Here is a 23162-nt window from a genome sequence, read left to right as displayed (position 1 = left end):
AATACAAGTACATAACATAATTAAAGTATTTCAAAACATTAGCTAATAGAAAACCAAAGCAAAAATACTAATTTACTGTATTTAAGATATTTGTGGTGGCATTTCGGCCTTCATTTAACTTGAACTGTGGCTGGTCTTGACTTCCTTACGTATGTTTACCTATTTTTTGATGTTGTCAGACAGAAAAGCCTTTTGGAAAGGGAATGAATTGTGTAGCAGAGAAAATGGAAAAACTGAAATAGGCAAAAGCAGGAAGAGCAGGAGAGAGAGACCATCAGAGAAGCAATTTTTTAAAAGTGGAGGAAGAAAGCAGGGGAAGTTGTAGTGATGATGTTGATTAGGAATGATGTGCAGCCATTTTGCAAGTCCAGTTTGATTACAGGAGGTCTCAGTAGACCTCTTTCTTGGTCATTCTCCATGTATGTACACATTATGTACATATTACTTCTAACTTACTGGAGAAGGTGCATCAAAATGTAGGAAGAAAATGTGAGCACAGTTGCACAGGTTTCCAGAATGAATATAACTAAAGTTGGAAAAAGCAAAATTTCCTGTTCTAAAAGAACAGAGAAACAAGTTTGGAATCTTTTTGAGATCTTATGAAAGTTTAGTCTAGAACTTTCTTAAATATTCCTCTGTCTCTGAAGATTAATTTGTGACAGCAGCCTCTTAAAAGCCATACAGTGATAGCATAAACGTGTCTGTGAAACGTTAAAGTTGTTTGTGATAGATAGAAATTTTGCTTTTATAAGACAGAATTTTCATTTTAAAATCACTTTGAACATTTGGCTTATTTGTTGCTTTCTTTATTTCCACATTAGCCACAGTCCCCACCCCTAACCCCTACTAGTTTATACACATCCAGTACTCCTAATGGGTCCCAGTATCCCATATTCTCCATTGAACCAGTGCATTATTGCATGAGTGACATAAAAACAGGGAAGCCCAGAATTCCTTCTTTCAGAAGCCTCAAAAGAGGGGTAAGTTGGATAAAAAGTTGAAATGCATGATGGGCTATGAACAGTGTGTTTGTGATGTGGCTTTTCTAATGCTCTTCACCCTCATTATAAGGCTTACTCTTTTTTAAGTAATACTCAGCTATAAGGTCACTTTTAGGATACTTTGGTGGTTGTTGTTTTGTGGGTTTTTTTTCAGATTATACAGATCTTACCACCAGATTAAAATTAAAATAGTATAAATACTTGTTATAACATTCCAAATGCTTGTGTCTGTAATGAAGGTGTTATAAAGAGGGTGCTCAGCATGTATTTGATAACTTTTATTCATTGTTGTTCACATTCACAAATGTTTTCCTACCATCATATACCATATTTTAGCAGTACTATATCACAAGGTATAAATAGTAACCATAAAAAAAGCTTACAGATTATCACTTTATTTGCTGACTTCTAATTGAAATAATAGTAGTTGATGTCGAGACAGAACTAAGTTTCATTTACTTTTTTATACATCAAATGTTCCAGCATGCAGTGCTGGCAGATTCTACAATCCTGATTTTCTGAAAAATTACCCTCTTAATTTTATGATTAACAAATTGTTTTTGTCCAAGGTACTTTTGGGTAAAGGTATTGAAAAATTACTACCAAATGCTACTTTGAGATTTATCAATTCATTTATCATTGATTAGTGGCATATTCTGCAAATAGAATTTGCTTGGAAGACAACAGAAGAGAATTGTTAGCAACATTTCTTAGCAACATTTACAGTACGAGTGATAAGTGTATATTGCCACTTTCCTGTTATTTCAGTGAAATACAGGCTGCCCAGTTTGTGTGTTTTAAGATGCTTAATGATTTTATAATGAGATGTATGTATCTGATTATACTTAATTATATTTAATGATTTTCTTGTATTTGAAAACAAAAATCAGCTTGCTATCTCATATGCATCAAGAATGGCTGGTTACTGTAACGTGGAGATCAAAGTACAATGTAGCAGTGCAGTAAAGTTAATGATTTAGAGACTCCCTTGCTATCATTCAGAAATGAGTTATGCTTTAATGTACTTTCTTTAAATCATGTTGTGGCATCTTATATCAGACCCCCAGATATTTTGTATGTATTGATGAAGGGAAGCTTTTTCTTTTATTTTCTGAACGGTATTATAATCTATTTTGGTTGTGAAGATAATATTCCTTCCTTACCTACTCAGTGAAGAACTGGATTAAAGTTGCTGAAGTAGCAGAGATCTTGATTAACCCCCACCTTTTTGTTTTATCATTGACATATCAACTCCTCACAAATTGACACCTTATAATCTTAATAGATCTAGAATTTGTTACTAAAGCAAAAGATAATTTCCTAACAACTAAAAAATGCCCATGGAAAACAAAACAGTATTTTAATTTTGTATTCTTAACGATTTATTGATCGTGTTGTAAAATAGAATCAACTTACCTAATACAGAACAGTATTCTGTCAAATTAATAAGGATTGATAGTATCATCCAAATGTGGATTATCTCAGTTATCTGGCAATATCAAATGTTTTGAAATTTCTAAGTCTTCCAGATGAATATTTTGTTTTATGTGGTTTGGAATACCTTGCAAACATTTAAAGACCTCACATATCAAATGTCTTTAAATGTGTACTGTAATTTTATCTTTGAAATACTGTTTGTTCAATTCTTAGTAGTTCCTAATACAAAGTGCTATCTTTTCCATGGTTTTATCCCTGGAAAACTATGTCCAAGTAGAATTGACAGGCAGAACTTTCAAATAATATTTTAATTTGCTTTGAGATTTATCCATGAGCAAAGATCAGATAATAAACATGCCAGACATGCTGGTTTTTATGCCCCAGATGTCATTTGAAACACTAGAGATCACAAAACCAAGCTGCTCTCATTCTATGCTTCATGCATTAAGATTTTTCCTGCCATCTGCTGTACAGAGAATGTAGCGTACAGTAGCTGAAGTTCTCTCTCTATACAAAATTAACAGGCTATGGAAAAAAGTCTTAAGCGTAGCCATGCCTCCCTTTCATTAATACTATTACTCCATGCAGCTTATTATTTTCAAAATCATCACTTCCATTTACTTATGAGGTCTTTCCTCATTGCTACTTGATACATAGATGGTTGTGAACATTGATACAAAAACCTTATTTTGCATTTTCTTAGAAGGCTCTTTGTAGAGAGAAAAAGTAGTTTATTCTGTAGCCATTTTACATCTTTGGACTTTGTTGAGGTTTCTACCATGGTATCATTTGCGAAGGATATTCATTTTCTTTATTGCTAGAAATTCTAATCATCAGGAGTCATACCAATTGCTAAAGGTCATATAAATGCAGATATCTGTCCATCTCCTAAGTTTCTTAGCCATTCTCTGGAAAGGCTTATAAAAGGTCTTGGAAAGCATAGTGAATGTTAAAGTAAAGCTGTGCTTTTGTTTATTTACTTCTTCCAGATTGAATAACTAAAACATTTTAGGGTAGCAATGCTGACCCAAACATTTGTTTACAAAAAGTAAAATCATTAATTTGAAAAACGTCTTTGTTTATTGTATCCTTCTGTGACAATAAGGTGAAAATTACCTTTGTAAAGGTGATAGTAGTGGATTGCTATAAAAAGCTATTTGTATACGGCTGATCAGTCCTTCATCATCATCAAATTCTGCTATTTTGTGCAGTGTTGGCTGTGTGCGTGTTTCTTCTCCCACAATAAAAGCTTGTTAAGTGTATTATTTGAACATTCAAATCTAAAACTAGTCTAAGAAGCTGTGTTTTATAGTTTTGTTAGTTAAACTACCTATTCTCATCTACTGATTTTTTTAAATCGGTAATGCTTAACACAGAAGTGCATTCCTGATTGTCTTTTGCTGTTCTTGTGCTCGTAGTAAAATGTATTTTTACAATTTAAAATATTAATGTTTAATACTTTAAAGATACATTTTTAGGCATTAATCATTTTTGTAACTGGTCGTTACGTGTGAGTAATTTCCCGTTTCTTTCTGTTTTCAAATGAACTGTGCAGTGGTCGGTGAAGACGGTAAGCCCGTGTGCTGATCTGTCTGCTGTACTTCTGCTAAGATAGCATGAAAGTAATCTTCAGAAAGTGTTTCCATATCATAACTGCTTTAAGTCAGGCACTGGAATACATCTTCAGACTTTCCACTCTCATACACAACCATGTTCTTAATCATCCACATGCTTAATGTGAGATAATGAGACTTGTGATCTGTCTGCAATTTATTCTGTGGTTTTGGGATTTTAAGGTTGACCAATATTCACCATTTGGTGATGATGGAAATACTTAGTGCTTTCTCCGTATCAGAAATAATTTTTAAAGCAGCATAAAATAAGAGTATACAAAAAGATTACAAGACTTGTTTAAAAGAGGAATAGTGAATATTGCAAAATTCATGCATTTGAATTTAACCTGACATTTACAGAGGAGATGATCCTTTATGTTTAGGAGTACTAGAAAGCTGTTATATTAAAGAAAAAATGCCCCTTCATCAATATTGTAACTTTGCAGAGTAAAACAGTAAAAAAAAATTCACATGAATTACTGTGTTCCTCTGAATATTACTCACTGGTTTTAATTAATTGACCTGTAAAGAACAGTGATACAAAGGACGTGATTCTCTGTTTTTCTGTAGTGTTTAGAAACACCTGAAAGCCTTTTTGTTTTCTAAGAAACACTTTTGCTTTATTTTTGAAACACCGTGCTTTGATTTCTCTCTTTTTTTTTTTTTTTTTTTTAAATTGGGTCTGTTTTTCCATCTTAAAAAGTAGAGAGATTAGGATTTTTAGAAGTGGAGAAGAGCCAAGAAGTTGAGGGACAAGAAGATCATTAAGATGGGGGAATCTAGAAACTCAGAATTGCATCTGGACCTAAGGCTGTTTGTCTCAAAATCTTGACAGTATTGTTTATCAGGCTGCTTCTTGTCAAAAGAAATGCTGTCCAGGTCATTTTACATCTGTGGAGGGTCTCTGTAACGGCAAGCAGGTTTTCTTGACCTAAAAATACTTGTAAGAAAGTAATGTAGCTTTGTTATCAGTATGTGTACTATATTTCCTTCTTAATAAGCAGTTTAGGTGTCTGTCACTCATGGAGTTGGCACATCAAATTCATATGATTGGTAAAAATCTCCTCCCATACTTTATTATTACTTGCCAATTCCACCATACTATTTATAATCTTAGCACAAGATTGCAATCAAACCTTTGCAAATTTGGGCTCATAATAATATTTGACCTTAAGTTTAAAAAAATAAAAATAAAAAAATGAGAATTAGCAGGTTTTTTTTTCCCTCCCTTGAAATATTCTTTTTTATAATTAAGAAGGTTACTTGGAATATATAAGCAAGTTTTGTTTGATTGTATAAATTCTATGCTCTGTGAACTGGTTTTACTGTCAGAACTTTGTAAGTCTAATTGAGATTCTTTTAATATGTTTTCTAGCAAGATTGATGAACTTCTGAAAGAGAACTATATTATTAGTATTTTGGAACAAAGGTCCAAACGACAGTGTTCTTTTTTTGACAGCATCCAAGTAGCCATTGAAAGCACAGTCCGTGGAAAGATTCAATTATATATGTGCTATATACATGTTAGATTTTTCTTCTGACTGAAATAAATGTTCAGTAAGTAATGTTGGTTTTGCTACATCTGCATTGGGGCAGTGGCTAAAATAGGGAGTTTCATGGCTCAGCTTCTTAGACTAATTAGTGCTTAATCTACAAATTATTAATTGCAACACCGAGCCAGCTGTTACAGAAGGTAGAAAGAACCTTGAATGAGTGACTACAGGATAGCACCAAAAACACGCATTCTGTTGTGGTCTTTTAAAGAGCTGTGTGTCAAGTAGAGTTCTAAGAGGGTCCATCTTGCTTCCAGTGAACACCGTTCATGTGTGGGTATGTCAGTTCAGCTGTCTAGATGTGTGTGTTACTTGCATAATAGTATTTATTTTTTCAGGGCCCTGCACTGGAAGACTTCAGCCACCTTCCTCCAGAACAGAGACGCAAGAAACTTCAGCAGAGAATTGATGAACTCAACAGAGAATTACAGAAGGAAACTGACCAAAAGTGAGTGCATCATAGTTTAAGTCCTATGCTTTAGCCAAAAACTTCAAAAATTAGGAGAGAATAAGTTATTCTAAGCTATTAAAAGCATTTTTTATCAAAGATTTGCCATATGTAGATTCTGCTACCATTGCATTCTCCTGCTTCAGTATAGTATCTTTGTTTAGTACCTGTGAACTCTAATCATGGGCTAAGATTTCAAACGTAAACATTATTTTTGCTTTAAGGAACCAGTAGAGGTATATATAATTTTTATAATTATTGTGGGATTTTCTATGTTGTTAGAGATGCCCTCATCAAGATGAGAGATGTTTATGAAAAAAATCCCCAGATGGGTGATCCAAGCAGTTTACAGCCAAAATTAGCTGAGACAATGAGCAACATGGACCGTCTGCGGATGGAAATACACAAGAATGAGGTTAGAATCTAAAATAATTTCTTAGAAAATGTACATGAATGGTAATATTGTACTTTGCCTTATGGGTTACATATCAGCTATGAAACTACTTGATTAAACCAAATTCTCCCAATACAATTTTCTGTGGGGTGCTCTATTTTCAGAAATGTTAGTCTAGCTGGAATGACAGTGTACTTCATTGTAGATGCAAGATGTTGAGAAGAATTTATGAATGAATTGAATCTGCAAGTTGTAGGTGGTTACAGATTTTTTTTTTCTCTATTACTTAACACTAGTACAGAGTATAGGCTAAGCAGAGGGGGTTATGTTCATGCTTCATATAAATTAATTTCAAGACTTCATAGGTGAACACAGTCACTCTGGCTGTACACCAACAACTAAACAATATGTACTTGAGTGCATTTTTAAAATTGTAGTTGCTAGTTTAGAATCAGCTTTCGTCTTGATACCAATATTTGTCTTCTTTTCTTCAAGGCCTGGCTCTCTGAAGTTGAAGGAAAAGTAGCGGCCAGAACTGACAGGCGACACAGCAGTGATATCAACCACCTTGTAACACAGGGCAGAGAGAGGTCACTATTCTATCTCTACTGCTTTTATATCTATGCTAGAATCAGTATATCTCTCTGATAGTTAATAGAAGGTAATAGGTTGCTCCTTATCCTCTGAAAGTTTATGTCCTTCCAAAGGATAATCTTACTAGTTCTAGATTCTAGGGGTCACTTAGATCATTATGGTAATGTAGAAAATTGAGAGTTGAATTGTAACACCTGCTCATAGTACCTTTTTAATGCCGTCTTCTTCCATTACATTACACTGACCTGTTTTCCATGTTTTGCAAAGACGGGTATGATAGATTTCTTTGGTTTTGTAAGAGAATTTGCTCCAAGCCTTTGTTGTTAGATCAAAACACTTTCAGAAGATCGCTTCCAGAACTGTTAACATGCCTTCCCAAAGAAATATCCACGGTCTTGTACTTTCCTATGATGTATATATGTTCAGAGTTCCAGAGCTGAGCACTCTGAAGAATCCTCATGCTATGATCCTTGCATTATAGCCCTGAAGGGAGTTACACAGATGATGCAAATCAGGAAGTCCGAGGCCCACCACAGCAGCATGCGCATCCAAATGAGTTTGATGATGAGTTTGAAGATGATGATCCATTACCAGCTATAGGGCATTGCAAGGCAATATATCCTTTTGATGGTAAGGTTAACAACATATACTATGGTTGCTTGACTGAAAAATAATTTGACTGTAGGGTATGGATGTTTTGCTGCAGAGAATTCAGGTAAAATAATGTAAATTTTTATGAGCAACTAGTTGCTCATAAGAGCAGTGGAAATAAGTTTAATTCATAAGCACTACTTCTCTACTGTTTCTTCAGAAAAGTTAGCACAAATTTGCTTTGGCAAATATTCAACTACAGAGATTGGACTGGGTTTTTGTCTGTCTCAGCCTGTTTGACCATATGTTTGCTTCACAGATTTTTAATACTTTCTGTTTACATGTAATCTGGAAGCTACATTCTGAGAAAAAAACTTGAAATTCTGTCGTCTTTGCCTTCTGTTTTCCCAGGTCATAATGAAGGCACTCTGGCAATGAAAGAAGGGGAAATTTTGTACATTATTGAGGAGGACAAAGGAGATGGGTGGACAAGAGCTCGAAGACAAAATGGAGAGGAAGGCTATGTACCAACATCTTATATAGATGTAACGCTAGAGAAAAACAGCAAAGGTGCAGTAACCTATATCTAACAGTACATTGGCAACTTTCAAATGTACGTTTTCCAGGGAAAATAGTGGAAAAATAGTAAGGCAGGTTCATGGAAAGCATGAGAATAACAGAGGTCAGGAATGGTCTATTGTTTGCAATGTGAGTTTGCTGTAGCTTTTGTAGAGATAACAGCATTAAATTGGTCCATAATTCTGGCTAATGCTTTCTGCTTTGTTTCACTGATAAAATGTTCCTGCACTACAAAGCACTAAATCCAATTCAGCTATAAAATGGAGAAAGACCCCGATTCCTGCTTGTTCTGTATAATACTTTGTCTTTACAGAGAACTGAAAAATTACTTAAGTTTTGACGACCTCTAAGATATACTGTTCACTTCCCTGACTTAAAACTATATGCTTAAAACAAGTGTTTTATCCTCTTCTAACTGAATTCAGTTAACTGAAAATTATTAATTTCCTTCCTTAGCAAATACTTGGCATCTTTCATTTTTTAAACAGGAAGATCTTTTCTGAATCAAAAAGCTCAACAAAATTACTCAGGAAGAAACAGTGTGATTAAAAAGGACAGAAGGTCCACTGACCTGCCTCTCCTTCCCTTGCTGTAGTTCTCATGTAGAACGTTGTGTATGGGACACAACTGCATTGTTTTAACTATAGACACCTTGAACCAAAAAAAAAATCCAACACCACCAAAAGCCACATTTAATTAATTCTTGGTATTTTACTCAACTTTAACCTCCATTTGCTCCTGAAGAGGGAATGATTTTAGATTCTTAATCTGTGCCTGTAAGTTGTCTTTGAATTATATCATGTTTAGTTTGAAGTCAAGGTTTTTTTTAAAACTAATTCTGTTCCCCTCATTGTTAAATCACTGAGGCTTGGAAACTGCATTGCACTACTTGATTTCATCTAGAAACTATTGCTGGTATTTCTAATGTGAATTTATGAGAGTAATACAAGGCTAGTGTATAGCCACTGAGAATGGCCTGTTAGAACTGAGCACGCTTCCCTGTCTTCTAAAGGCCTTCAGTAACTTTGTTCTTTTCTTTTTCCTCTTGGACTGCAGGTTCCTGAAGCGGGTTTCTGAGAAAATGGGCGAGATCTTGAAGGAGGTTACATGCAGCTGCTTGGGGCGGGGGGTGGGAGGGAGGTGTTAGACTGGGATGCCCATTGAACAAGGGGTAAAGCTAGTTGCATGTATGCATGCAGACATACATTTAGTCACTAACATTCTTAGCATTTCCATACGTAACTAAGGATGTATTACAAATTCTTAAATTTGTGCAGGAAAATAGGATTCCATTATCAGAGTAAAAAGGCATCTCTTCCTAAAATTGCATTATTTTCATTGTCATAGGTGGTCAGAGAGGCCCAAACTATATTTTAGCTCGTGCTACATTCTGGTTGGTTTGGTTATACTCTTTCCTACTCATTTTAAATGGCAGTCATTTAGAACCATGTTAGCTACCAGTCTGCCTGCACCACCTCCATGCTCGCCCTTAACCTCCTCTTGCATGCCTAGGACAGTCAGGCATATCTGCATAACGCTTGTTTGACATCATTGCTTCTCTTATTTTGTAACAAATCATTCTCTTTAAATACCTTCAGTACTAGAGTTTCATCCAGTATCCATGTATGCTGCTATAACTTTTCCACTACAACCATCATTACATTCCAGTTTTTAGCATAACCGGTAAGAGACCGTAATGTATTTATGTTATGTTGATTCGGGGAAAAGATACATCCCAGCTCTAACCTACAGTGCAGTCAAGAGAAACTGCTAGATCTGTGGTCCATCTTCAGCACTTCAGTAACCTACTGTCAGCACTGAAAACCTGGAACACCACCAGAGAGATTCACCACTGCGAGCTAATGACTGTTTTCAGAAGTCAACCACTTGCCATTCTACTGCTGCCTTAAACTATAGTGCCTAAATCTGTTGTTGCCAACACTACCACTTACAGTATCTCACAAAGGGCTTTGTGTCTCAGCTCTTTCCACAGTGCTGCAGCTGCTGAGGTAGACATGGTAGGTGTTTTGTAGAGCTCTACTTTACAGGATACATGGTGCATCATGAATTTTATACATTGGGATGTGTATCTCTTAATTTGATTTTAATATTTTTAAAACTATTTTTATGGAAACTCTTTTAGTTTTTTGACTATGAAGTTCCAATTTTAATTAAATTACTGCAGTGCTAGTCTGTTTCTAGGTGATGCTTCATTGTATGGACCAGTTGAAATTTGAGTGATACTTGTAATGATCTATGTGCACTTTTACTTGTAAACAATTGAAATTTGGATATGTTTATACGTGTAAATATAGTTGTCTGCAGTGCCCCTGTTGCTTATGTTGTCTTGCCTCCCATTTGTGGTTCTATTAATAAATACATCATATCTGATCTACTAGGGTGATAATAATTAGATTAGAGATTTTGGGCGGGGGGGGATATTTGCATCAAACAAAGCTTGTCAACCCAGCCAACTGCTGTTTGGGAAACAATAATCAAAACATCCTGTTTTTGTGGGGTCTGAAGCAATATTTGGATGCAGAAGTGCTGGATTCTTTTTAATTTCAGTGTTATTAGGAACTGTACTACCAGTAAAACTGAATTTGAGTGACTTGTGTAGAGGTTTATTCATTTTATACCATTATTACACAGCTTGACCTAGTATATTATGGGGGCTATTAAATGCTAAAGTTTAGATTTTTTGAGCTTGTATACAGGGTTATTTATATTATAATGTGACAATACTCAATACTGACAAAACTATTTACATAGTTTTTTTTTTTTTAATAGTACTTTTTTTCATTTTAAAACTAGAGGAAAGGAAGAAATGTGATCTGTGTATTTTCTGCTAAAGCGCCTGTGGTTTGCCTGGCTAACAGCCATACAGGTCAGTAATAACACTTCCTGAGAAAGGACAAAATGTTCTATTTACACTACTGTTCTTTTAAAACCAGGATTTGCTTCCATTGAAGGCAGGTTGCTTTCACTACGGATAGTGCAACTTGTGGGAGGGTTATTAAACATAGGAAAAAATACATCTGTCCTTGCATAGCTAGTTATAAATCACTTATTCTAAAATTCTGAATGTGAGGTGTCTAAAAGACTTGCCTTTTCCAGTAATTTTTAACCTTCTTTTTGTGCACATGTTGATTTCCTAAATGTTAAATGCTTTGTTTAAAGATAGTGTTCTCTGTTGAGAATATTTTCATGGAATAAAAAAATCTTTTCATGGTTTAAAAAAATAGCTTCAACCTTTTTCTTAACATTGATAGGGAGACTTGGCAGTGTGACAACTTAAACAGGAGCTCTGTTACCTCATGGTATGGTTGTAGTACCTCTGCAGTGACTGTAGCTAAAGGGGAAGTGGATTGCCACCATTCTGGTACTGGTTGGTTTGCTCATTTACCTATTTACCCTATTCTAGTACTTTCAAACTCTGTAACATCTTACTCCAGAAACAGGCTTACTCACAGTGAACAAATGCAACTCTGTAACTACAGTTTTTGCCTAAATATTTATACAATTTCTGAGAATGCTTATACATCAAGTCTGTACATGGCAATATAATATTTGCTGATGAAGCCTTCTTAACATTAACATTATGCACTCTGATTATCTATGAAATCTGAAGTAACTCTTCAAGAAAAAAAATGTAAGTATTGCTTATTGTGATTCACCTCAGAATGTGAAGTTAGTTTTAATATATACGTACACCCACCTTTACTCATATACGAAAGTATTTTAATTACCTAGGTTGTTTGTTCTTGCCATTTCATCATTCATTTCCTGGCAGCATAGCTGCCCAGCCTCCAGCAAAAATTAAAGTGCTTCACATGCTGTCTGGAAAAAAAAAAACTTTCAATTGTCCCAACACATACACAACTAATTTTCCACTTCCATAGGTAAAGTGAAATTTGAGCCTTCTGTTGCAGTCACAGATAATTTCTTCAACTATAGTGTGCAAATTATTTTGCATAAAGATATACTTTAATTCACAATTCTGTACAGAGTGTTTTATACCCAGTTAAGGAGTATTATACAACTGTCACATAGTTAATCTATCACTTTATTTACACTATTTGCTTCATTTAAATATAATTATGATGCAGATGCCCCTATTCTTAGGCATTATCAAAAGATTGTAACCTTAAGGAAATGCAGAAAGCTAAAGTAGTACTTTACAGGGATGACCTACCTGCATAAAGGGATCATTTAACAATGTAATGAGACAGTAAATAAATAATTTGTTGTAGAAGTCAGTAGTTTTAAAACAAGTGTGCATTGTGCAATTAGAAGTTCTAAACATCTTGTGAAACGCAACAAGTACGTGCAGTATCAAATTACTGAAAGCAAGCTACGGTTATTTCAAGTATATCACTTAATAGTGTTTATAGTCTTAGATACTTAATTGTTCCACCTGCTTCACTGGAGGAGGTTCCAGTTTTCGGGAAAGTGCAGTTAAAATCTGGCTGAACTTCTCATATCTTTCATTCTGATTAACTTGTGCTCCTTTGCTGCCCCAGAGCAATCTCATTTGAAATTCTGTCTTGAAGATTTCACTCATCTCTTCATCTGGCTGGAAACCTAGTAAGTAAAAAGAATCCCATAGTGTCAAGCAAGTTTTTTTACTTGGAAGAATTGCCTTTTAAACTGCATTCTTTGCAAATAAGAAGAGCTTTAATCTGCTCAGTTTTTTGCACAGTTGTTTTAACGAGCTAGAAAAACAATGAAAAACTTCAACATGTTATATTCTAGTAGCACTAGAATGGCTGCAGGTATACTGAGATAAGCGATCCTTTGCTGAATTCTAATGGTCTAGAGTTGTTACGCATATAGTTGTCAGTACAGTCATTAGAAACTAATTACTGATGCATACTTGCTGTAGAACTACATTTCTTCCACCTCTCAACTTTTTCACTGCAATCTTAAGTTATAAAAGTCACATTAGTAACCTACTGCTCCTTTCTAGCTGCAAGAAGTCAAGATCTTTGTGTTGCATCTTGGCCTCCTGATAAAGAATCTTACTATGGTAGATGACAACTGATTTCCAAAAATCAGAGTGCAGACTTTAATTGCACAGGAAGCAATGAGTTTTCCTTGATTATTCCTGTACTTAGATTCAGTTACCGACTTTCCTGCAGGACCTTTGCTTCTATATCAGCTCCCATGAAAGCTGAGAACAATTAATTGTAGCAACTCTTCCTTTCACTTAAGCGGAGATGTTATTTTTCAGACATAACCCACATTTTCTTAATATGCAGAAGTTTCTCCTGTAGGTGCTCCCTACCTTCTAGCATCCGTTGTGCAGTCAAGCTGTACATTTCTGCATTCTGTGCTATCTGACGAGCTGTGGTCAAGTGCTTGAACATTATTTCACAGCTTTGGTCACTGCTTTCCCACAGATCCATTCCTTCAAAAATGACAGCTTGTCGCTCCATCAAGGTAACTAGAGGCATCAGCAGTGGCAACGTTAGGTTCTGTGGAACACTGACCATCTCTGGAACAGAGAAGAACAAACCATATCAGACACGGAAATGGTAATTGAATCAAGTATTGTAAATGCAGGATTCTTTTCTAAGTCAGAAACTGGCATTTGTCTTGAATCTTATAAAATTAGCACCTCACTTCTGATATATTCTGTCCTGCCAGTTTCTAGTAAGTTGCTTGGCTTGGGGGAGAGGGCCAAGATAAGAGAAACCACAGCAAGAACTGGGACTAAAAAGTTTTCTATCTCTACCTGTTCTCTTAGCGACAGAAGTGTTCAGAGAAACATTCCTCCCCCTTAAGTCCCATGGAGATCAGAGCTGCTAAGAGCACCTGATGAAGTGACCAAAGGAATTATGCGACTGACCCATTCTTTGTATTCCAGAATTCATCTTCTGATCCAGTAGGCAAAGCACACAGAAAGCAAATTTGCCCAAAATAGCTTTCCTTGGAGAGAGAGAGGGAGATTTTTATCCTGTCTTTGAGGCAAGATTTTGCAGTTATTCTTGGTTTCTGCTCCACTGCATTTTCCGCAGAGGAGGAGGAAGGGCTGAGCAATGTTATGTTCTGCATGGATGCATGCACACAATCACATACATACTCATGTTTTGCTTGTGTACTGTTTCTTTCTATTTCACTGTTTTACTGCTTTCTGTAGCCTTTTAAAATATATGATACACAGCTGTCAAAACAGCAGCTCATCTCCTTCCACAGGCAAATGGCAGAGGGCAGAGTTAAAAAGCTAAACCAAACAGCATCAAATTCATGCTCAGTATTCCACTCACCTTGTCCTTCATGCAAAGCTTTGCTGAATGGCTTCAGCTGTTTTTCATACATGATGGCAGTCTGGGTGTAATGATGTCTTAAAGAGGTCCACGTTTGTTCTAACCTGGTGACCTGTTCAGATGAAATGAGAGGAATATACACATTTCTTACTCTAGTAAGTCACAGGAAAAACATGCTGCTACTGCATAAATTACTTTAAATGATCCAACTAACAATTCTACTTTTTGGAATGTAAAGAGAAAATTGATGGGTTTTTTTGTTTGTATGTTTTTTTTACCTGTGGCATTTCCAGTGCTTTCATAATGGCAGAAAATGCATACAAATCCCCCAGTGAGTCCTTCAGCTCCACTGCAACTTGGATGATCTTGTTTAATGTTGCAGCTCTGTCTTCCAGGTTTCCTGTGCAACCTAAGATATCCACAGCTATTCCTATTGCCATGGTATTGTGCCTGCAAGTGAAACAATTTATATTAGTGGTTACTAATTATTAATACATTATGATGTACATAAGTTCAGAGAAGATCAACTCAGTTATATTTCAGCATCTGCTTATCAAGAGCTGCAATACCATTATATAGAATAAATGTCTTTTTGAGTTTATGTTCTAGTACATTCTCTTCAATGCTGTTGATTACTGGTCAGTCAGATCTGTGGTACTCAGTTCAAAAAAACCTGGGTAGCGCCCTGTCAGTGTTGTAGAATGTTAGCTGCACTCAACATCAGGCACATGGAACACGACTGCCTGAACCAGCCAAATGAGTTGCTTTTCCGTTTTACTTCACTTGTGAATAGGACATGAGCTGTCAATAGCTAGAAATCAGAGAGAGATCACTAATGCCTTATGGCATGCTAGCTGGCTGGCTGAATATCCCTAAAGTTTTGAACACAAAATTCTGCTTGTGCAGTGAGCGACCAAACTTGTGGATAATAATCCCAGTTCCCACTGTGCTCCTTCTGCACTCAAATCTTGAGGCCTTCCCCTTAAATTTCAGCAACTAAACTACTGAAATCTGAATCAGAAAAACTGAGAAGATCTAATTACTCCCCCTTGGCCAGTTTTTACAGAAAACTTTGCTGATAAAAAATACTAATAATTAAAAAAAAAAAAAAAAAAAAAGAAAGAAAGAAAACCAACCACAGGAACACACAAACGCATACACCCCGCCTTTGCTAGTTCTTCTTTTGCTTTTTTCCCCTATCTGCAAAAGGCAATTACCAGTATTCTCCACCAAAAAACTGCTTATGTGGTCAGCTGAAATTAAGGTCCTCTGAACTTTTCTTAATAGGAAAGATTAAAAGAGAACTGAAGATTTCCAGCACGTCTAGGTTGCTGCTTTCCATAGCATCCACCTCCCAAGTATTACAGGCACAGAGTTGCCCTATGACCTCAAGGAATTTACTTCTGCAAAAAGAAGTGATAAACTATCTTCTGTACACACAAATTCAGAAAATGTACGAGAAAGCATTCTTTGAGAAGATGTTGAGTACAAAGTAACAATGCTCTGTCCTTTTCAGGGCCACCTGCCTTGGAAATAAGGACTAATAGGAACATTTACCTTTCAATTAGGTCCAGGCGCAATTGATGTCCATAAGGCAAAGTAATCAGTTCAAGACCAGAGTTCACTCCCATAATCCTCCTCATCTCTTCAGAAACTTCTAGTATCCTTGCCACCTGAAAAATGAAAAATTTGACGATGAATTTTGAAACTACTTAAAAAGCCCACAAACTTTCCATGTAGTGGCACTCTAGGTTAGTTCTAAGACATAAACAGGAGTGCATGACAATAGAATGCAGTAACCAAGAACAACTCAACTCTCACACGGCCACTGTCTCACACAAGATCAGTAAAAAAACTTTCTGCCCAATGATTCCATAATAAGAAAGCATAAAAGGTATGACCAAAATATTTTGTCAAACTATGTCCTCCACTTCCAGAAGGAGATCCATATGCAAGCTCCAGGAAATGTGCTCCCTTGCCCTGATGCTTATCAACATGGCGCTTGCTCTTGGCCCTTAAAGATTGCATTTGCTTAACTTTCCTTATTTCTAAAAGGACAACATTGCTCAGAATGTTTTAGATTACACCACAGGGTTCTTGTAAGGATTAACCAGTAAAAGGACTTTTGGGAGGACACAGTGTTGAGTGCCTAGTGAAATCAGTATGTGAAAACTGACACACCCTTAGCGATTTGCTCCTGGTTTTTAATCACACTGTATTAGCTAATGGTTATCATTAGTAACAATTGCAAGCAAAGCCAAATTAATATAATGTGAGGTTATCTGCTAGATTAAGGCCTATACATTGACATGTTTACAAACCAATCTGCCTCTTATTTCTAACACATGTATCAACAGTCTTTTTTGGTTATGAAAAGACAAAAACAATCTGCTGTGCAGCAAGCCTCGCTGGTGCAGTATTAAGCATATAGAGAAACTTTTTTCACTTCTGGAGAAGCAGGAGTGATACAAAGGCCCTGGATGCACGCGGATCACAATTACTTCACAAAGATTCCTCTCCAACATACAAGTGCCAGACTCACTCCTCCACTTAATAAAGAGTGCTTCTTCCACAAATGAAAGTTTCTGTAGAACTGCAGATGTTATTTAAAAGCAAAACTTCTGATGCCACAAGAAGGCCTATGATCTTCAGCCTTGACGCAGATCTCAGTACAAAGCATGTATTCTGGCCCAGGTGACACGCCAGTCTAGTTGTAACTTAGCAGTTTTTACCAGTGTAATAGTATCCAACAATTTACCCCTGAATGACTGTCACTGGCTCTCAACTCCACAAGATGAAGACAACGATACAGACTTGTCTGTGTGTGCTAGCTAGTTGTTGTTCCTGCTCCAATATACAAAAATCTGAATATTTAAGACACTCCAGCCCCTCCTTAATTGTACAGGTTCCCATACTATGAGCTATTTAGTGTCCTTAGCCCCAATCCAAAGCTGCAGGATTTAAAATAAAGAGGCTATCACTGGAAGAAGACATCAAAACCTCAAGACCTTCCCAGGAAAGCATCCTAGAGAGCTGCTGTCTTGCTCTGAGTTAACATACTTGCCCCTACACCAACTTTTTCTAAGTAGCCATGTCTCCATGAAGCCTCACTTAGTAGCAGCCAGCACTAAGTGAGAATCAGAGAACACACAGCAACTGATAGGAGATTAAAGAGATGTATGGAACACTGAGAATTTGAGTCTGAAGCCAAGGCTGATAGGAGACACATTTAGTCCAAAGGGATTTGGGATATTTTTGTTCTTCAAATAAGAAAAAAAAAAGTCACCCAAAAATTCCTGCGAGTCGGTACATTTAATATGCTAGCTGCAAATCTACCCATTAATCTTTTCAAATCTAATTCTCTGAAAAAGCCTATACTTGCACAATATAAAGTATATATATAATATATATATATATATTTTTTACCTTGCAGTCCATTCTAAGAATATGCTGTGCAATAACCTTTGGGTTATTCTTGGTGAAAATCTCCTTAATTTTTCTTAGCATTGATGTTTCCAAAGGCTTGTTTTCAGAAGGAAGTAGTTTGGATTCAAAATCATTTGGTTTAAAACTAGACAATGTCTCAAAAAGAGGTGCAGAAAATACATTGTTTTCTTCAGCCGTCTCAGTTGAAACATCTAAAGGACCTGCAGAGTTCGCTGTATGGCCATCATCCAGGATCAAATAACTTGTTTCAGAATTCCTGAAGGATTGTGTTCCCCTTTCCTTTTGTGTCAGATGCTCCACATAGCTGTTTTTCTGGCATAAATGTTGTTTTGTTGCTGCAGAATCTCTGGCAAGGCTTAGCTCACAATAGTGTCCTTCTGAGCTAAGGGAAGCTGTAGGAGAATCTGGGGCCTTCAGCAGGGTTGCTTTGCTGGGTTTAGGTGGAGGCTTTGGATAGAGCTGGCTGTCTGATCCTCTAAGAGCTTCTCCTACTTGTGAATCATAGGTTACTTTCTGAACAACCGTGGGGCTTAAAGAAGGTTCACTGCCTGTTCTAAATGCAGCAGAGCTCGGGCAGGAGTCAGCATCTGCTTCAGGTAATCGAGAGGAATGTCTTGAACCTGCAGAAGAAAACAAAAAGAAAAAAATTCCTATTTTGTTGATATGTTAATTTAGAAGGCCAAAACACACAATTCTTGGTGCCTATATCCCAGGGTCTTTTCTTAACACTATTTCCTGAGGAAATTATTGTCTGAACATGCAAATTATTCACTGATTGTATGTATATGAAGTTAAATTTTGAGGAATGAGCTAGCCAACAAATTCCATTCAATTGCTGATCCTCCCAAAATCCCAAGTACACAGAACAGCTGCACTGCGTTATTCTGTGGGAATGCTGACAATAACTCCAGTCCCAGCTGCATACATAGGCTGTAATGTCAGAGCTGGATAGTCTCCATGGCTTGGAATAGGAGGTTTCTTTGTAACCTGATCTGTGCTACAAAAACAGAAACTTCCAGCCACACCGCATAACAGAGGAGTCATTTCTGAGAATGATAAGTTTGAGATGAAAGAAAAGCTTCCCAAAGTCAAGCCTGAGCACATACTAAGGTATGGAAGGAATGAATTTCAGGGATGCTAACTTTTTTGGCTGAATAGTAGCTAGTTTGAAGAGCTGGAGAAATGCATCCAAGCATTTATGTGTTGAATGCTTATGCCTCATCCTGTGTTCATTGTGTATGCAAAACTCAATATCCAATATGGGACGTAAACCTTTGTCAGACATTCCTAATCTGCAGTTCTCAGTGCATTTGCTGCTATCTACAGCAAAGCGTTTTTTACTGCTTGTTTCAGTTGACTCTCAATTCATGTACAAGTCAACAAAATATGCCCATCACAGCCCATCACCTGTAAGTGCTATGATGTCAGAACCTGCTCAGAGGACCCCATGACAAAATGCACAGCAGTACTTTTTAGATTAATATCAAATTAAAGATTCACAGTACCAAAGTGAAGATTTTGCAGCCATAGATTGGAATAAGATAATCAATTTAGTTACAGATGAACAGAAACTTGTTTTCTAAATGTCTCTGTTCATCCCACTGTTAAAACAGAAGCACATCCTTTCTATCAAAATACAATCTCACCATACAAGTACTTAGTAATTTTTTTGTCTCAAGTAGTCTTCCCACAATGAGCAGTATAATTTTTAAGTTATCATATTCAAAATGACTGGCAGCCTCCAAAGGCAAGCACTAGAATTTCCCCAGATCACAACAGATGCATCACTGGTAACTAAACCTATTTTCCAATGATTGTACTTTAAGTGCAAGTAGTATATTAATTCAGTTTATATAGTAGTAACTGTATATACAGTACTCAGATCAGTCTCACTTTTGTCTGATGCATAACAGAAAACTCAGGCACTCACTGCTCCTATGTGCAAAATATTTAATCACAAAACGTACCTATCAGCAGATAGCTCTCCGACTGGTGAGTCTTAAGAGGGAATCTCTTATCCAGAACGTGATCCAAACTAGCTGGCTGGCTACCACTTTTTTCTTTGTTTCTAGGGTAAACAAAAATCCAAGCAAAAACATAAATATACTCCACAATCTTAACACACACATCTAACTGAGAGAACATATCGTAACTAGGGCAAGGATCATTAGCTTTCTACTCAGGCAGCTTGTATGATTAAAAGATACTTCATGCCATCATGGGAGCAATGAAATGAGTTATAATATGTGTGAACTTCCAGCATTTAGGAGCGCATTTGAATGTTGAGAGTTCTTAATATGACATTGATCTGGACATTGTAATTAGTATCTGTTATCCCATACCCACAGTGGGAGCTAATGGAGCTACTTCATTTCACCCTTTAAGGACAGAGAAATTAAAGTACCTCAAAAGATTTCCTCTAGGTATGCTCTGCTCCTGGGACTGCATGCTGGGTATACCAAGACTCAGTCTTTTTACAGTTTGTGTTTTTCCTTCAGGGATACTTTGCTCTTTTTGTCGGTCTGGAGTTACGCCATACTTTTCTTCTAGACACCTGAGAGGCACAGTCCTGTTGATAGGCTGAAAAATAATTGCTCCACTCTGTTTTGATATTGGTGTGCGATTCCCAACATAGTATCTAACTAAGCCAGGGATACTGTCAAAACTTTCAAGTTCAAACTGATATTGAACACGGCAGTAGGCTTCACTTAATCTTAGAACTTTTCTGTTGATTTTAAAATGCTGAGAGGTATTCTTCCACTGACAGGTAAGAACAAAGCTCCCAGGACAGGAAAGAGAATCCCTAATCAGAAAATCTCCATCCCTCTGAACCAGGTCTTCTGCCACCTGTAAGGAAACAGATTATACAAAAAATACTTTTAGAATCAGGGAGCAAATATTCAAATACCAAGTACACAACAAATACCAAACAACAAAATATTCTTAAACACGGGACTTAATTTGGCTACTCTAGCAGGACAGACAAAATCAGAAAATAGAAAGCAAAGCATAAGGCATGGTAGAAAGATTCTATCTCCAATTCTAAAAATTATGAGGTCATCCCACAGCAAAGATCTGGAGGGATTTCTTGGAAAACACCCAGCAATCAGAAGAATGCATACACTTTTGCATGTATAAATTTCTTCTAATTTGCTACTAGAAAGCAAAATATGAAAGAAAATAAATGACTCTATTTTACAGTTTAAAGCATCTGAATATACAATCACACAAACATTTAGAAATAATTACTACAGTTCCCCAGAACTGTGCTTTCATTATTACCTGAGGTGACAGAAGCTTTCATTTTTTATTTTTCGTGAATACTGCATAAAACTAGGAAGGAGTCAGAAAAATCCTGTTTTGCTGTATTAAATTAGTCCTTTCTATGTCATAAACTATGAACATGAAGTCACAAACACGGCTGCTGTCTGCTCTCATTGATGGAGCAACAGGCAGTCGGTGGCTCCCCTGAGAGCTGGGTGCGCAGAGGGGAACCCGCAGGGGGAGCTCCAGGCACTCCTGGAAGCTGAACTCCAATACAATGGCTGTTCTAACACACTTCTAACTGCAGTCATAATGACCAGAATAAAGTTATTGAAGAGACTTTGTGCTTTTTTCTTCCCCAAAATCAGTGCACAAGAAAGAAAACAATGAACATTTAAAGTTTAGTTCAGTATACTGAATCAAAATATTGTCTGAACAATATGTGCAGATACTGTTCTGATAGAAAGTTTAAACTCAATTTCTGCCTTTACTCAGTGAAAAAAAAAATCCTGAAATAGTTATAATTTCCACCAGGGTCTTCCCCGAACCCTTTCTCAACTTCATTTTGCACCAAGCTGTGATAAATACAACTTTCACAGTTAAAAAGTATTACGTTTTTGCTAAATTAATGCAGATATTAGAGGCATGTGTAATTCTTCAGTGCAATTTTGCCTATGAAAGCTCAAAACACTGTTAACAACAACAAAACAAAAAAAAAAAAAAAAGGAATAACATACCTGCCGAGGAATACGTCCGTAGTACCAGGCATGGCTACGCAAATCTTCACTGCTGAGCTGCAGTTCTTCCTCTAGCTCTTTCTTCAGTTTTTCTGGGCTGTTGTCCATAACTTGCCGCTCCTTAGAAAACTGCAATAAAAGATTAAAAGCTTCAGCTGTGCCAAGTTTAGTCATTAACATTTTACCTGGGTAATAACTTCCATCACATGATCTGCACTAACCACTGGAATGCAGGTGCTGCTTTGAGCAGGCTGGCCTGGCTTCTATCTCTTGCTGTATTTTGAAAAATCCAGTGTTTAGTGAACATATTATTGTTATACACTGCACAGAATACAGAGGTGTTCTTTCTCTCCACCAAATCAATACTACTACACCTGCAAAAATACTTCTCTTACTTCCTCTTCCCAGTAAAAATTCTAATTACCCCATAAAGTAGAACTGGGCCCACATACCTTGCTCCAATATTCTCCCTCCTCTTTAACATTCCACCTTAAATTCGGATTCTTTGGGTGTTACTGTGGTGTTATTGTTGTAGTTGTTGGTGTTTTATCTAATACCTTTGGCCCATCCAATTAAAAACATTCCATACTCAATATTTCTGTTGCACCAAACATAAGCTGACTCTACCAAATTAAATTTCTATCCTTAAAGGGCTAACTTCTAAGGGTCACTAAATCTGTACATGGAGTTTTCTTCCTTCTTGAGGGAAAGCGCTCTTGTTGCCCAGAAAGCATGAGATCCTTTTAACACCAAGAAACAACTACTGTAACATGTTTCTGGAAACCATCTATCATTTCTTCTTGGAGAACAGTTTCCATGCTAGAACAATCCCACCAGGATTTGTTAGTCCTTCCTGTAAACTATTAGTAGTAGTTGCTGCACAAGGTGCAGCATTTTCTCTAGCAACATTTCAAGAACTCTTTTGTAAGCATTTAGAGAAGGGAATTTCTTTGGACTTTCTTACATTTCTTACACTCCCCCTTGAAGGAAAGTAATAATAATAATAAGATAACTTTAAAGAGAGAGAGCAACATAGGTCTCCAGCAGTGAAGTAGATTAAAATGAAACATATTCCTCATGGCATTACTTTCTTTTTTCTTTGGCTCTGGACATAAGCCAAAGCTTAAAGGTTCCCTTCTCTGACACACTGTTGTAAATATGCAATGCATGCATTATTTTAAAAATAACTGAGAATGCTGTTGGTCACACACTGGTCCTGTGGTTTTCATGAACAC

General features: G+C 36.6%; 2 protein-coding genes across 12 annotated transcripts in view; one reads left to right on the top strand and one right to left on the bottom strand.

The window, feature by feature from the left end:
• Window positions 1–11452, top strand: part of FNBP1L (formin binding protein 1 like) — a 52129-nt gene extending 40677 nt beyond the window's left edge. The window contains exons 10-16 of one of the 3 annotated variants that reach the window (XM_085231200.1): window positions 822–980; window positions 3994–4008; window positions 5943–6052; window positions 6335–6467; window positions 6942–7036; window positions 7522–7670; window positions 8043–11452. In XM_085231200.1, coding sequence (XP_085087326.1) covers window positions 822–980; window positions 3994–4008; window positions 5943–6052; window positions 6335–6467; window positions 6942–7036; window positions 7522–7670; window positions 8043–8221 — 840 coding nt within the window. In that variant the 3' untranslated portion in view covers window positions 8222–11452. The remainder of the gene's footprint in view (window positions 1–821; window positions 981–3993; window positions 4009–5942; window positions 6053–6334; window positions 6468–6941; window positions 7037–7521; window positions 7671–8042) is intronic. The other 2 variants (XM_085231199.1, XM_085231198.1) reach the window with 2 other exon arrangements.
• Window positions 1–23162, bottom strand: part of BCAR3 (BCAR3 adaptor protein, NSP family member) — a 62101-nt gene that overhangs the window by 1651 nt on the left and 37288 nt on the right. For 4 of the 9 annotated variants that reach the window (XM_085231197.1, XM_085231192.1, XM_085231193.1 and 1 more), the window contains 10 exons: window positions 21928–22056; window positions 20331–20773; window positions 19894–19994; window positions 17906–18546; window positions 16037–16152; window positions 14758–14929; window positions 14480–14591; window positions 13498–13707; window positions 12628–12794; window positions 11930–12046 (listed from right to left, as the gene is read on the bottom strand). In XM_085231197.1, the coding sequence (XP_085087323.1) occupies window positions 11990–12046; window positions 12628–12794; window positions 13498–13707; window positions 14480–14591; window positions 14758–14929; window positions 16037–16152; window positions 17906–18546; window positions 19894–19994; window positions 20331–20773; window positions 21928–22056 (2148 nt within the window). In that variant the 3' untranslated portion in view covers window positions 11930–11989. Of the gene's footprint in view, window positions 1–11929; window positions 12795–13497; window positions 13708–14479; window positions 14592–14757; window positions 14930–16036; window positions 16153–17905; window positions 18547–19893; window positions 19995–20330; window positions 20774–21927; window positions 22057–23162 lie in introns of those variants that run through there. The other 5 variants (XM_085231189.1, XM_085231194.1, XR_014885106.1 and 2 more) reach the window with 4 other exon arrangements.

The sequence above is a fragment of the Meleagris gallopavo genome, chromosome 10 (genome assembly GCF_905368555.1).
Source record: "Meleagris gallopavo chromosome 10, MGAL_WU_HG_1.1, whole genome shotgun sequence".
Taxonomy (NCBI): domain Eukaryota; kingdom Metazoa; phylum Chordata; class Aves; order Galliformes; family Phasianidae; genus Meleagris; species Meleagris gallopavo.
The sequence above is the reverse complement of the archived record's forward strand: the minus strand, read 5'-3'. Positions and strand labels throughout refer to the sequence as shown.